The sequence below is a fragment of the Nipponia nippon genome, unplaced genomic scaffold, assembly GCF_047370975.1.
Source record: "Nipponia nippon isolate SJK-2023a ecotype South Korea unplaced genomic scaffold, ASM4737097v1 scaffold_5, whole genome shotgun sequence".
NCBI classification, from domain to species: Eukaryota; Metazoa; Chordata; class Aves; order Pelecaniformes; family Threskiornithidae; genus Nipponia; species Nipponia nippon.
Genome location: NW_028262369.1, coordinates 23,872,427 through 23,887,293, shown reverse-complemented (window position 1 = coordinate 23,887,293; position 14,867 = coordinate 23,872,427). Strand labels below are relative to the sequence as shown.

The following is a 14,867-nucleotide window of genomic DNA, read 5'->3' as shown; positions in this document are numbered from 1 at the left end:
CCTTTTAGTTTACACAGTAGGATCAAATTTCATGCCTGGAGAAACTCTGGAGAAACCAATAGGAAAGTGGGACGAATTCAGACGTGGGGTGAACCAAAGGCAGTTGCTTTACCTGCAGGAGCCCTCCAGCCAGTTGCCCCAGAAGCTGAATTGCCGCTGCCTTCACTCACCCTGGCAGCCCTTTTGAAACTGCATCAAAGCCCCAGTTTTGGCCCCTTGCTTTCAAACAACCCACCGTGGGGAAGAGCCTCCCCGGGACCTCTCACCGGTGATGTCTAAAGGACCAGTTTGCTGCCTAGCTGTTTACATTCTCGTTTTATCTTTGCAACCAGAAGCACTCGTTACCCTGATTCACCTTCCCGGGCTTAATGTTTTTGATTGCCTTGAAGTTCTTGAGATAACTGAAATGTCATCCCCAAACAAAACAACTGAGCTGATGCGCCATGATGAATCCTCGCAGGTGCCTGACGGTCGTGGCTCAGGTTCAGCTTGGCTGCTCAAACAGACGCTTTGCCGGCGAGCTCTAAAGCTGCAAGTTTTTTTTATGTAGGCGCTTATCAAAGGTGGATTTTCCCGCCCGGGCCCGTGCAGCGATAGCTTCCTGCAAGCGCAGCCGTGCCCGGGGCAGCAACGGCCGCAGCACCGTGGCAGCCGCCTTTGAAGTCCCGATGGCACCGACCTGTCCCGCCACCAGGCAGCCGAACCGGGCTGAAACCTAAAGAAAACGGCTAGCGCAGACCAGGTCTTAGCCCTAAGTGGATTAGGTGAAGCAAAAGCTCCTATGTGTCGAGTTTGTCAGAGTTTCAAACGTGTGAATGTCCTTAAATAACCTACATCGCCCGGAGAAATAAGCCAACTGTCACACCCAGTTCTGGATTCCACATTAACAACCTCCTTCCGCAGCGTTAAACTTTGCCCTTGAGGACTTTTGTTTAACTTTTTAATTTGAAAAACAGATAGGGCTGCTTTACAACCCTCACTTTTTTGTACGAACTGAAAGGTCTCATTGTTAGGGCAGGAGATGTGCAGGTAGAAGTAAATTTAACAAGTTTGCGTTTGATTGTCTCTCTGGTTTAAAACACGTGAGCGGTGCTCACGGTTAGGCTTGAGAGCCGGGGGTAAAACACGTCGTGCAGGAAGGCCGATTTAGGAAGATTTTAATAAACAATGGGCCTGTTTCTGGGCTCCTGACGCAGGCAGAAACTGCTACCGGAGTCAATGAGGCACTTTCAGCTTTTTTCCTTTTAAATATCCTGAATCGCGGAGTGTTTCCTTGCTGTTCTTCCCATACAAAGGACCCGATTGTCAGAAGTCGCTTGAGGATTTTTGTGTGTCTCTGCTATCTCCAGAAGAGCATAAGAAACAAATAGACTCGCGCTATCAAAGAAACGTAATTGCCATTTCAGACTTCCTGTTTAGGATTCAGTCAAGTAGATATTGTTTATGGTTCATAAAACCTTACTACTGTGAGGATTCTCAGATACTGGCAGTGCAGAGTTTCAACTTTCATGGTGCTGTAAATTAGGAAAAAAAAAAAAAGTGTGATAATACTCCTCCGAGAACAGTAAAATAGAGCTCTGCAATGGTTAAATGGAATTTTATAAGCACATTCGGTGTGGAACTGTTTTGCATTACATGAGTTGAATACCTTAGAGATGACACACATCTGCAGGCACTTTATTAAATCCTTAGTCAGCACTTTTCAACCTGATGAGATTACTTCTTCATTTGACTGGAGAAAGGGAAGCGAAGATCTCGTGCCGGACTGCAGAATTCTTTCTGATGTTTCACCTTGAGCGCTGAGGAAGGACAGCGAGATGCTCGGCAGGACAATACAGACCCGTAGTGGCACCGACAACTGCGTGGCAGTAATTTTACTGAGTAGGACCTTTAGCTCCAGTGGATTCATTTAGCTCTAAACTCGCTAGGAGAATAGTACCGCAAAGTAAATAGAGGGGAAATAAAATACTGGCTCTTTTATGAAAATGCACGAAGATAATATCATCCTGACCGTATTGTCATAGCACACGATTTAAATGGAGATTTTAAATTAAGAAAGGCAATACACCGATCTCCATCTGGGTGCAGTCAGATAGATTACAGAACGTGAAGGGATAAAATGCGTTAAGGTGGTTAGACGTGAGAGCATAGCCTGCACCACATTGAGCAGCGCTCTGAAAAAGGGCAAAAAATACTTCAGCCATCCGAACATAGGGATCCGGGCTTCTTTTTTCCCCTCTCAGCCCCCTAATCGTGCAAAAAAACTTGACAGATCCCAACTATCAGGGCTCCAAATGCATAATACGCTTCCTAGACGTTTTCATTTGATGCACGGAGGTCTCCTCTCCCCTCACAGAGAAGTTTCACAGGTGCTTCAGAAGGACAATGGTGCTCTTCAGACCTAATCCGGGAAGACTTAGACGTGTATAGGAGGCTTGAGGGGGATATGAGATCTTAATATTAAAATGATTAGTAGAAAAGGAGGATCATTCTGTGTGTGCGTTTCAGCTGTAAGACGCTCTAAATTAAAACGGTATCCTGAGAGCGGTGCTGGTGGGATCTGATGGGTAAATGCGCTCTCTGTCTCGCTGTTCTGCTGCCTCAGCCCATAAAACATCTCATCCAAGCGGGGTTGCGGGAGCAGGCGAAGCGGGATGCAGCTGTTTGCGAGGTGCTTGGAGTTCGGATCCCGTAAAAGCAGCTTTTCAGTAAAGGCAATCCGGAGCCCCTGCACGGAAGTTTAAAAAATAGCCGTGTGGTTTGGGTCGATCCTGTAAGGGTTAATTAAGTTTTTCATTGGTATTAAGGCCGAGCAGTGTCTGCAGGAGTCATATTGACACCCTAGTGCATGGTAACTCTACTCCTTTATTGACATGTTGCTAGTCAGGAGCACAATAGCACTCTGTGTCTGCAAATCATTGCTAAAATCATCTCAAGAAAAAAAAAAAGTTTGAAAGCCCAACGCTAGACAAAGGCCCCAGAGCTGCACTGCGCCGCTAAAAACTCCAGAGTCAGCAACTTCTATTGATTAAAAACTAACCTTTAAAGTAACTCGCAGAGTGTGTGGTTAGCATTTAAATTTAAACATGTCATGAGTTGATTTGTGTTACTGAATACCAACTCAGAAGGAGTTACATTCACATCAGATTTTTTTTTTTCTAATTCCCTTAAGCAGCTAAAGTATTTCATGAAATGTCAATAGGGCAGGGGAGAAAAAAAAGGTGTTTTGGAGGGAGGGGACTCGCGCCCAGCCTCGCCATTTCTTTTCCCATGCAAATAGTCACCCCAAAAAGAAAAGTGTGGGGAGCGACACACAATAATTAGACCTTTGTCTAACTTTCCCAAGTGCCAGAGAAAGACAGATTAATTAAATATACAACAGTGTTGGTTTTTGGAGTGGGGGTCTCTCTTGCTGTGGAGGTCATAAATTAGGCAGAATAAATACTTCAATGTGTTTGCAGCGGGGCTGCTACGTCAGAGCGGCTGGCGGGCGGTGGGAGGGCGCAGCGCGGCTCTTGCTAATGATAGTCACGTCTGGGGCTGTCTGGTTGCCCCTAGCAACGAGACATGATGTAACACCAGGATGAACTTGAACTTGGGGGACTTGAAAAGGGAACAATAGACCAGAGCAATCAATAAAGCCTATTTCAGTGAAGGATTACAGAGCCGCTCTGGGGTAACCTTGTCTGCAAGGCGCAGGCTGAATAGCAAGATGCGTGAAGGAGCGCGGTGCCGCGGGGGGACAGACCGACGGACCAGCCGATGGACGGACCGACGGGCGGCGGCGCGCATCCCCTGCCGGCCGGGGCGGGGGGAGCCCGGCGCGCCGCCCCGCTGCCTGCCCCGGCCCCGGCCCCGGCCCTGCCCCGGCCCCGGGGGAGCGCGGCCGCGGCCGCTTCGCCACCCCGGGCCTCCTCCGTGACCAGCCCCACCTCTGCAACCGCAGCTTGCTCGCTTTTTGCCTCTTTTTCCTGCTTTTTAAAAAAAAAAAAAAATCTGCTTTTGAAGTGAAAGAGGAGTGGCGCGGCCAGAGCAGCTCCCGCGCCGTCCCCGGCCGGTGGTCCGTGTGGCCAGGCCAGCGGCGATGGGAGCCAATTGGACATCTGCAATATAGATCTGAATCGGCTCTGAATTTTTAACCCCTCTACTCTCTGCTGGGGACTTCCACAGTTCCCAGCCCGGCCAAAGACTGTCACGCTCAAATGGCAAGCATCAGGGACGACCCTGCAAAGTTCGGAAGAGTTTGCAGCCCGCGGTGGTCGGAGGTGCCTCCGGCATGGCCTGTGCTCAGCTTCCCTGCGCCCGCCTAAAATCAGTAGGGCCCTGCAATCAGGGAGGGGAACGGGACTTGGCACTGCTTCACAAATCCTGCCAGAACTTTTCTCTGTTTATGAACTTTACATATGAGAACTATTTCGTTTAATTGCAGCCTGCGTAAGTCTAAATATAAAATCTGTAGGCAATAGACGGAGCCGATATGGGACCGGTGTGTTTGTATTCAGAAGGGTGAGCGGAGGAAGAGTTAGTTAATGAGGTGTATTGGAAGCAGGACAACTTCTCCGATCGTGCTATTTATTTTACTGGTTCCTACCTCCATGGCAAGACCACATAATCTCCAAGTCCCACATGAAACTTGCCTCAGAGTCTTCTGTAAATGTTCATAAATCCTCCCCGGGTTGATTATGCTATCAATCACGTCAGACGCTGAAAAGGAGCGGAGGAAAAAGTTGGTAAAACTTGTCGTCAGTTTATACATGCACACGTATGCACCTCATATATTACGGGAGCCAAAGTAAAAACGTGGGGTATCAGCAGCAGCTCTTTAATACCTGAATCTTTCTTGTTGTATTACTTTACTTCAGGGTAAATAGTTGCCGCTTGTTGGTGTATTCCCACAGCAATATGTCATTGCCAAGTAGCATCCCCCTGCGTGTACAATCCCAGGGCCTAACAGTGCTCGTATTCATCCTGGGTTCAGGTTGGTCTGACCTCGCCGGGGCCGAGTCAGGTCTCCCCGGTGCGGTGGCACTGCCCCGACTCCGGCAGAGCCCACTCCAGCCTTCCAACGGTGTTTATTTTCCTATCGAAGAGTGAAATTGCTTTCTGTGCTCTGGGCATCTGTGCGGTTGGGTTAAGGACGGTATTGTTGCGGAGCTGAAATCCCAGGGAATTCCCTCCCTCTGGGGTAGGAAGAAAAAAAATATTTTCCCAAAGAAAAGCTATTAGTTGAGGTCCGCGTTTTGTTTTGAAACAGAAGTATGGCCAGAGATACGGGACATTTTCGCTCATCCACTTTCCCCCAGATTTGCTTTATCCTGGCTTTTCTCTAGCGATCCACGTTTCTCCTAAGAAAACAGCCCTGTTGTTGAATTTCTATGCATCTGTTCCAGCGAGACAGTTGAAGCAGGGCAGTATAAAGCAACAGATGCTTATGCTGGCACATGCCTAAATACCCAAGAAAACCCTGACTGCAGGGTGATAAATGGCACAGAGAGGCAAATGTGTATCGCCTTTTCAGGGGATTAGACAAAAGTGAACTGGAGGGATCTTCAAGCCATAATCTATTAAAAAGATTGATAACTTGTAACGTGACACGACCCCTGCGTTCATCTGTAGCTATGTCCAGCGACTGTCGGCGAAAAAAAAAAATATTGATTTGTACAGTATTTTTAATTAAGCTTTGTAATTAGGTCAATTCGTCACGGTCTCAATTAGCCCCCCTCTTGGCGGAGGAGGCTGGCGGCGATGCCCGGAGCCCTTTGGGAAGCAGCGAAAGCAGGCGGCGGGGCTGACGATTCTCCTCTCTCTTTTGCAGTCCTGGTACCTGGGATAAAAGTCTCCGCTTCCCACCACCCACCGGACAGACCACCAGACCCCTTCCCACCTCTGTAACACGGAAGCAGCAGCAACGCAGCGCAGCGACTTCACATTGGCGGAAGGGGAGGCGAGCAGACACCGACAGCAAACTAGTACATGGAAATGGCAAACGTTATGGTTGAATGGCAAAGGCCGTAACTTTTTCGAGATTTTATTTTTTTTTTTTTTTTAGACAACTTAGGACTGTTGTAATTTCTCATATGGTGCTGGAAATGGTTGGGCTTCATAACTTTTGAAGTGTTTCATTGGTAGTGTAAGCGTTAGGTGACACTGAGTAGAACTAGCCTCTGCTGCTGCTTACCAACTTGCTGTTGTAACACACTTTCCATATGGAGCCTAACTGTTTTACAGTATCCTCATCGATTTTTCCCATACAGGTGTGAGACTTCTTGAGAAATCATGAAACACACTTAAACTATAACTTTTGTAGTAGCTGAATTCTGCAATATATAACTTACCAGACAGACATAGAGCATGTTTTTCTGTAACATATCGGAAAAAAAAATTGCAGGTTTTTTTTTGTTGTTTTTTTTTTTTTTACAGTCGGCACTTAGATACGTAACATGAACCATAAGACCATTGTCAACAATTTTTTTCCACTCAATTGCAGAGCGATTTAAAACATCGAACTACTACTATTCACTAAAAAAAAAAGAAAAAAAAGAAAAAAAGTTTGAAATGCTGCACTTACATTTAAAAAAAAAACATTTTTCAACAATTTTCAACAATTACACAAAAATTCACGCAGAAATGGGGAAGTTGGTCTGTTTTGACAGAAACTGACAGGAATCAATCAAAACAATCGAATTTTGAATTGAGTAAAGTGCAATTTCATTGGATAGCTAAATATCTTTGTAAGATAGAGATTGTTGAAAATTCTATTTTTGTTTTCCAAGTCCTTCCACCCCAGGACTCTAAATTATTGGGGTAAAAAACAGCCTTGCAAGAAAAAGGGGAGCTATTTTTGCTTTTTATGTTTTTTATTGTTGAACTTGTATCCCTTTAAAACTGAAGGAAAATTAAAAAAAAAAAAAACAAATCTAATGGTGCTTTTACCACAATATGTTAACTACATTAAATGCTAATTAATCATTTTCTGTTATCAAAGCACATAACTAAAATGAAATCATAATATCTGTTAATTTTATAAGCTAAAAGTCACTATAATGGATTATGCCAATTCTGACAAATTTTACGTGTTTCCGGCAATATAGGGTTTATCAGTTCTCAAACACCTTGGGAATAAGAGAGAACGGTCCAGAAAGTAAAACATCTTCGTGTCCCTGAACTGGTACATTTTCTGGACTGTGAAGAAAACAATACAGAAACGAATGATGCTGATCTTACAACTTATGCCAGTTCAAAGCAAGGGCACTTGCTGAAGAAGAAAAAAAGAAAAAAAAAAAAACAAAAAAAGTTTGGACCCCAAACGTCCTGTATCTTATGTACAAAAAAAAGGAAAAAAAAAGAAAAAAAAAAAGAGTGCAAGTGATTTTTTCTATCAGACAGCGGAGCACCCCTTTGCTTCACATGCAACTTTAAGAAGGTTTCCTATACTATACATATATATACGTTCTGGTTGGCGAGTCCAGCTAATCAGAGAAAGTCTCTGCATGTTCTAGTGTTAGTAACTAATTTTTATATAGTTAATGTAGGGTAAAGTAGAGTGCATTAAGACACAATATTGTAATCCCTATTCCAGGCACTTGCCTTTAAACTATGTTTGTTCGACCCTTCAGAAGGGTTTCTACTACTGTCCTATACAATCAAGTAACTGAAATTCTTGGGAAGACACTTTGCTCCTCATCTTTTCCCTGAAACAATGTTTTGTTTTGTTTTCTTAATTTGCACGAAACAAAAAAAAAAATTCCATATCAATGTGCCTTGCCCTGGATAGCGATTATTTGTGGAATTGTTGCACATGTTCCTATATTGAAAGGGGTTTTTCCCTAGTCAAGCATTTGGAGACACTTTTTGTAAATGTGACTTTTATGTCAGCCATTGTCAGTTTCAACATCTAGAATTAAATAGGATGTTAGTTGTTCCGCAGATAGGAGTAGTGTTTATTGTCCTGTATGGTCAGTGGCAGTGCTATTCTGAGATCTGTAGATGCTAGATTATCAGTATTTTTGGATGTTGCTGCATTTTACATTTTATTTGGAGTCTTCCTTTTTGTTTTGTTTTCTCCCAGATATATGAAAATATGCAATACCTGCTTATATCATGTAGAAAAGCTTAGCAATTATTAATTTTTCTTTTATTTTTTTTTTATTTGACCAAAGTTGGTGCTGCACTTGACGCAGTGTGTTTTAGGTGTTTGTCTTTGTACTTTTGTGATTTTGAATGCACATGCAGGAAGGGCTCTTCTTAGAGAAGCAGTCAAACTGTGAAGCACTAAGCTGAACCCTGCTTCAAGCAATTTTTGTTTTACAACTGTTCCTTTCACAAGCAAGCCTTAAAAAAAAAAAACTTCCTTTTTCTTCAGATCCCACACCCATTTTTATTAGCAGACTGCAATCAATCCACATTCAATAAAAGTATATAATGCCCATTTTTATATGCACGTTTTTAAACTTCCAAGTTCTGAAAATTGTTTACTGGTTATTCTCTATTTAAGGAAAAAATAAAATGTTTTGGATTTTCATATGTGTCTGATAAGTGGTTGAGTAGTCATTTTGCTCTATTGTATTGTGTGATTGTTAGTATATGGTATCACATCCTCTAGCCAGCATCCTTTGCCTTCCCTATAGCACTTAGCTGGGCATTACTTTATTAAGACATATGTGCACTAAAAAAAAATAGCAGCTTTCAGTGCTTCACAGTGAAGGGAAAAAAGCCTAGACAAACATTTTGTCAGAACCTTGCTATGAGACAAGGTATTACCAGTAAATTGGTTGTATATACAATAAAATTGCACCCTTTTTTAAACAAAACAAACTAAGCAATAGTTTGGGCAGTTAGTTGTTTTTAGTGAGCATGTTGTAGTCATGGCTGCAAAGAGAGAGAATTAAACTGCCCACTCAGAAGATATGTAATTTGTATGTTGTATAGTTTTATTGATTACACTGATTTATTCTACCCTATTTTATAATGCAGGACTTTTGTAATGTTGTTTAAATGAGGAAAAATTTCTGTCAAATTAGCTTAGTGGAATTTCTGATTGTTCGTTATAAAGGCAGCGTTCATAGAATTGCTTTTTTTTTTTTTTTCCTTTGGGAACTGGATTTAAGTTAAAAACTTTCCCGTTTCCTTTTTGTATGTATTTAAATACAGTTATTTTTCTTCTCTCAATGGTATAGCATATTCCTATGCTTGAGAAGTATAGGCTACTGAAGAACCATTGTAAATGGACATTACAGGTATGCTGTATTTTTGAAGGTATTTTGTCATATTAAGTTTGATGACGCTAAAGTTAGGGAACTCTGAGCAGAATTGCGAGAAAAAAAAATGTTTTAAAGGCTTTAAAACATTAGGTAGGCGGTCAAGGGTGTTAACCAGCAGGGGTTGTAAAGTATTACACACTAAATTAAATTTTTGTTCACCTTACTCTCACGCAGAAAACACAGCAGTTCCGTTCTGTGCAGGTGTAGAGAACAAACAGTGTTTTAGTCCTCTGAGTCAAGCCAGGAGTGGGGAGCCGAGCCGGAGGGGTCCCGCTTGGGGTGTGCAGGCTGCAGGCAGGAGCAGGCAGGAGTCGGGCCGGCGGCCGTAGCCCCTGACTCCGCATCAGGTTACGTTCCCGCTCCCCTCCGAGTTGCTCCGGTCGTTCTTTTTGAGTCACGCGAACAACTTTTTTCTCCCCGTCTCCTTCTCTCCAGAAACCGTCAGACGCACAAATACTCTGACCTGTATCCACCCCCCCACCCATCCAAATTTAAAGCCCTAGGAATGGCTTAGCGCGAATTGACTTTTTCTCAAGTTAATTCCTTTCTTTTTTCCTCTTTTTTTTGAGCGAGGGCACTTGCTTTTATCATGCCGCACACCCCAGCAATGCCATTATTATTTATTCTTCTTCCTCTATAATAAAAACTTACGGGCTTCGAATTTAGGCAGCCATGGTACACTTTGTCTCTGTTGCTTGTTCCCCCTCCCCTTAAGGTCGAAGGGGAAAAGAAACACCAAGTTTTCTCAACTCCACAGTATTCAGTCAGCCCACAGGAATATGCAAAATCCCTCTAACATTTTTTTTTTCTTTCTCTAGTTCTCTTTGTTCCGTATATTTGCAGCTTTGTAGTAACAGTGTTATAAAATATTTACTGTACAAAAATACAAAAAAACCCAGATACATAGCCTAAAACAGTTTTTTTTTCCTTGTGGTGAATTTTTTTTTAAGAATGTCAGTTAATATTGTACTTTGCATTGTGTCTCTGGAAATATCTTTTTTTTTTTTTTTTTGGTAGAAGGCCTCCATCGAACAAAATTAAAACCATAACCGGCATGACAATGTAAGGAGAGCTTCAATGGCACCTAAACAATAAATAAATAACAAAATAAACCTCATGAGGTCTGTCAAAGGCAGGTCTTGTGAAGTTAACACTGCCTGCTAGGCAGGATTTTCATTAAATCAAGCTTACAATGCCAATTTTGTCTTGAAGTCAATGCATGTATTACTGTTTGACAGTAAACCCAGCTATGCCATCATCAAGTCCAAGGCTGCGCAATAGTCTAATTAGTATCGAGTACATTTTCCTTTTATTTTTTCCAATAAAAAAGCAGTGGGATGAAAATTGCTTTGATATATAGCAGGTAACATTGAAGCTATTCCATAGCACTTAACTGTAGTGAATACTGTGTCACCAATTCTGAAATCAATTTAATGTTTAATGCAAATCCATTACATGGTGCTATTACAGGCTGGCAAAATGATTTACAAAAATGTGACAACTTGGGCTCAATTCACTCTGCTTTCCAACAATGTAAATGCATAGCAGTGTTTATCTGCATGAAAACTATGCACTAATCTATCTGAAAAAAAAAAAAGAAAAGAATATATCAACTTTGGTATCTACTTTCCGTTTACTTCGATCCTTGCCTTTTCGGTCATTGTTATAATGCCAGCTTTAGGACAGAAAGAATTATAAGAAAACCAGCATAATACCTGATATATTAAAATGTAGTGCCTGTGAAATCTGTATTATATTGCTCTTCTGAAGTAAGATTTTTCTACACCGGTAGCCTTCGCTGTCTGTCAGAACCTTCTGATATAGGTGATGTAAAATAACCGTACAATATTAATGCATGCTATTCCATAATGCTTAGTAGCTGTATGAATATTACTCAAAGTTATGTTAGTCTTTTTTTCTGACTTGGTTCTTGTCAGATAGGTTTAAAGATATTTCACTGAGAACGCAAATTCTGTCTTTTCTTGATTTGGGGTGTTTTCAGTATTTTGGAGGTATACATTTACTTAAATTCAGTATTACTTGTGTTTTGGGTTTTTTTTCTTTTTTTTCTTTTTTTTTCCTTTTCTTTTTTTTTTTTTTTTTTTTTTTTTTTTTCCCTAGAGGGCAGGACATGGTGTTTGAGACCAGAAATCCGTGCCTGGTAAGATTTTCGTCTGGAAAAGCTACCCTAAGAATTCAGAGAGCTTGCTCTGAAGAACAGACGCATAAAGTTCAAATTTAAGGGACAGTCCTTTAAACCCACAACCGAGATTGAGCTCACATTGCGGGAGATTTCTTAATGGGCAGCGGTTAACCAGGTACCCATGCTTGACCCTTCTTCACACCAGACTTCCTCATATAGAAAGAAAAACCCTTTAAAAAAAAAAAAAAAAAGAAAAAAAGAAAAAAAAAACCTCATGTGGTTGTTTAGTTTCATGCACAGTTGCAATATTTTTCTTCAAACAAACTCTGTACAAACTTTGGGCCCGATTCATAAAAGCTCCTTTGCTATTAACACGGGAGGCTGGTGGGCTTTTCTCGTCCAAATTGAGGATGGCTTGCTTTCTTTCCAAGCGCACGCTTTGGCGAGCCCCGCTTTCCTCGGCACGCGTGCCTGCTGGCTTTCCTCTCCCTCCCCTTTCCCTCTCCGCCTCCCCTAACCCCAACGGAGAACAGGAATGGATGGGAAGGGGCCGTGGAGGAGGCGAGGCAGCGCAGGACCATGCTCCGACACCCCAGAGGCGCAGGCTGGCAGGAGAAAAGGGGGAGACAGGGGAGAGGACGACTCTGTGCCGCGCTCTGGCCGATGCCAGGGGTGTGTAGCACGGTGGTATGAGGCTACTCGATTACAAAAGAGATCTTGTCCGTACCGGAATAAAATACGCTAGATCGCTACCTCCGAGCTCTAGAGAAAACCTTCGTAAAGGCAAACACTTGTACACAATGTGAACTTTTGTACTTCTATGCTTTTTTTTAGGGAAGACTATTTTCCACTTAGTTAATCTTCTATGCTCGAGCATGAACAAAAACAATTGTGTTGGGTGAAATCCCCCCCCCCCTTTTATCTGCATCCACAAATTAATATAAGGGGGGAAAAAAAAGAAGATGAGTTTCTAGACGGAGCATGGTAGGAAGAGAGTGCCCGGCTTGGCATCCACCGCCACTGCCTGTTCTTGCTGCCGGCGCCTGGCTGCGACTGCTGCCTTGGGGAAAGGTCTGCGAAATTCTTTGCTTTGGAAATACAATCAAGGAGAAATCTCCATTTTGGCTGGCTGTGCAGTTTCTCCGCGCGGCTGAGCTCTGACCTGGCCCTGCCCTGCTGCCTGAGAATGGCCCAGCCAAGTCCCTCAGCGTCAATTTGAAATTCGGGGCGCTAAAATTTCCACCGGCCGTGTGAAAGGTCTGCTGCAAATTCACTTGACACCCGTGTTAATACCATGTCGTGTTCATTTTTTTTTTATGAGTCAGGCCCCTCGTGCCTCTAGTATACTTGTATTGACTCTCATAGTTACCATTTTAGTTTTACTGTGTTCTGTGAAAAAATTGTAATTGGTTGAGAATCACTGTGGGCATCCATTCTTATTCAACTAAGTCTCCGCAGGTTTTTTGAGCTGGTGTGGATTAGTTTAACTCTTGTATTCAACCATTAGTGCTACCACCTTCTCACATTACAATACAATTACTGGAAGCAAGTACTGCATTTCCTATGCAACAAAAAAGGAAAATAAAAAATTGCTAATGCTAACAGGCTGTGTTGTTATTTACTTTCAGCCGGGCACAGGGGGGGTGTGCGGCTGCAGGGCCGCTGGTGGCGGCATTGACCTCTCCGGGTGCGCGGCGCTGGGGCCGGCGCCAGCCCTCCGACTTGGGCGGGTTTGGGGCTTCCCGGGCAGTAGCTTCATCCCAAATCATGGGAGTATTTGGTTAAATCGAGTCACTGCTGTCACATCAGCCATACTTTCCCATGCTGTCGGTGTCCCATCAACACAAAATCGTTCCTCTCACGAAAATGGATTAATTTTCAGCGAACCTCTGCAGATTAAATCATCCAGAGTAAAGACACAAAGCATGTCTAGTGAAGACTAACCGAGGAGATTAATTAACGCTGCGAATGCTACAATATATCTTTAAATGTAGCTAAACTCTAAAAATATTACTGCATTTCCAAAGAGCCCCAGTACCAGATGTCGGCCCCATTTTGGCCATGGCTGTTGCAGGGGGCCTTGCAGCCCGGCCGGGCAGAGCTGCGCTGCTCAGCCCTGGCTGTCCTGCACCTCTCCGCAAGGCTTCTGTGGGCGATGGACGGGAAAAAATAGGTTTCTCTACAACCTTTAAAATTTTCTTTAAAGTTTTTCACTGTGTAACACCTTTTTCTTAGAAGATATGGGCAGAAATTAATATTTGCAGAAAGGAATTTTTTGTCACTGTCCTCAGGGGCCCCATCCGTGCCCCTTGCCACGTCCCGGTTGCTGCTTCGGCCGTGGCACCTGCTGGCACTGGTGCATGGTGTGGCAGCTGAGGACAGGTTGGAGCCCATTCAATTCAGCTTTTTTTTTTCTCATGAAGGGGACTAGACGGTAAGGAGAAGCCAAATCCATCCTTGCAGAAAACGCAGTGCCACAAGCGTGCCCCCCTTCACCCCCATGAGCCCTGGGAGGATGAGGGGGGAGCGGAGGTGCTGAGCCTGCACTCGCTCCCACTTTTGGGCAGAAAGTTCATCTGAAGGCTGCAAAAACGAGCCCAAATGGTGGTGGTGCCCCTTTGGCTTGGAAACGAGCCCAGACGTGGGCCAGCCGGCCCTGCGGGGCAGCCGGAGCCGGATGCTTCCTCTGAGCAGCAGCAGTGAGCACAGGGGGTGCAGGATGGGAGGGAGGGACAGGGACCCAGCCACGCACATTGCTGCACAAACTCACACCGAAAAATTAAAATATGCTTTTAAAAAAAAAAAAGAAAAAATTCAATTAGACTACACAGGGAAGGTTTCTCCCCATCGCCCCATCTGCAGCTGGCATGGCTGACGCTGCGCTCACTGATGGCTCCTTAACGCTGCCTCTTTCTCGCACTCGGCCCCTATGCTCTCATCCATCGCCTCCCCGCTACAGAAATGATTCACTATTATTTATTTATACCCTTTATTATTGAGGCCGTTGGCTGAGGCTGTCCTGGGTTTCAGTGGTGTGGAGGAACCAGGAGGGGCTCCAGGAGGGCGGCCGGGCCCTGCCCCACGCAGGGTGAAAGCCGTGCTGGGAGCAGGCTCCCACGGGGCCACGGCCGGGGCTTGGGCACCCTCTCCTGCTTTCTCGCCCCGGTTCTTCCACTCTTTCTTTCTCACTTTCACTTTCTTCCTGTGGAAGAAAAGGTCTCCATCAGCATCTAAGGAAATAAATCCCATTTATTATTTATTGCTATCAAAATGTGTCAGCTTGCCTCAGGATGCAAGAAGAATACGCAACAGCCTGCTAACACAAAATTAAAAACTTTGGGTGGAAAAAGTACAGGGTGGTGTTTAGGCAGAGAAATGCGGGCGCTTTGCTTCTCTGCCTTGGAGGGAGAAGCGATGGGACGTGCTTACAGGGAGATTTGTACGGCGTGAAGCCCATCGAAAGG

At 43.9% G+C, this 14,867-nt stretch overlaps 1 protein-coding gene across 12 annotated transcripts in view; it reads left to right on the top strand.

Moving 5' to 3' along the window:
* Nucleotides 1-13,005, top strand: part of NFIA (nuclear factor I A) — a 254,757-nt gene extending 241,752 nt beyond the window's left edge. For all 12 annotated transcript variants that reach the window (XM_087730425.1, XM_009461225.2, XM_087730429.1 and 9 more), the window contains one exon: nucleotides 5,816-13,005. In XM_087730425.1, the coding sequence (XP_087586551.1) occupies nucleotides 5,816-5,833 (18 nt within the window). In that variant the 3' untranslated portion in view covers nucleotides 5,834-13,005. The remainder of the gene's footprint in view (nucleotides 1-5,815) is intronic.
* Nucleotides 13,006-14,867: the final 1,862 nt, after the last annotated feature.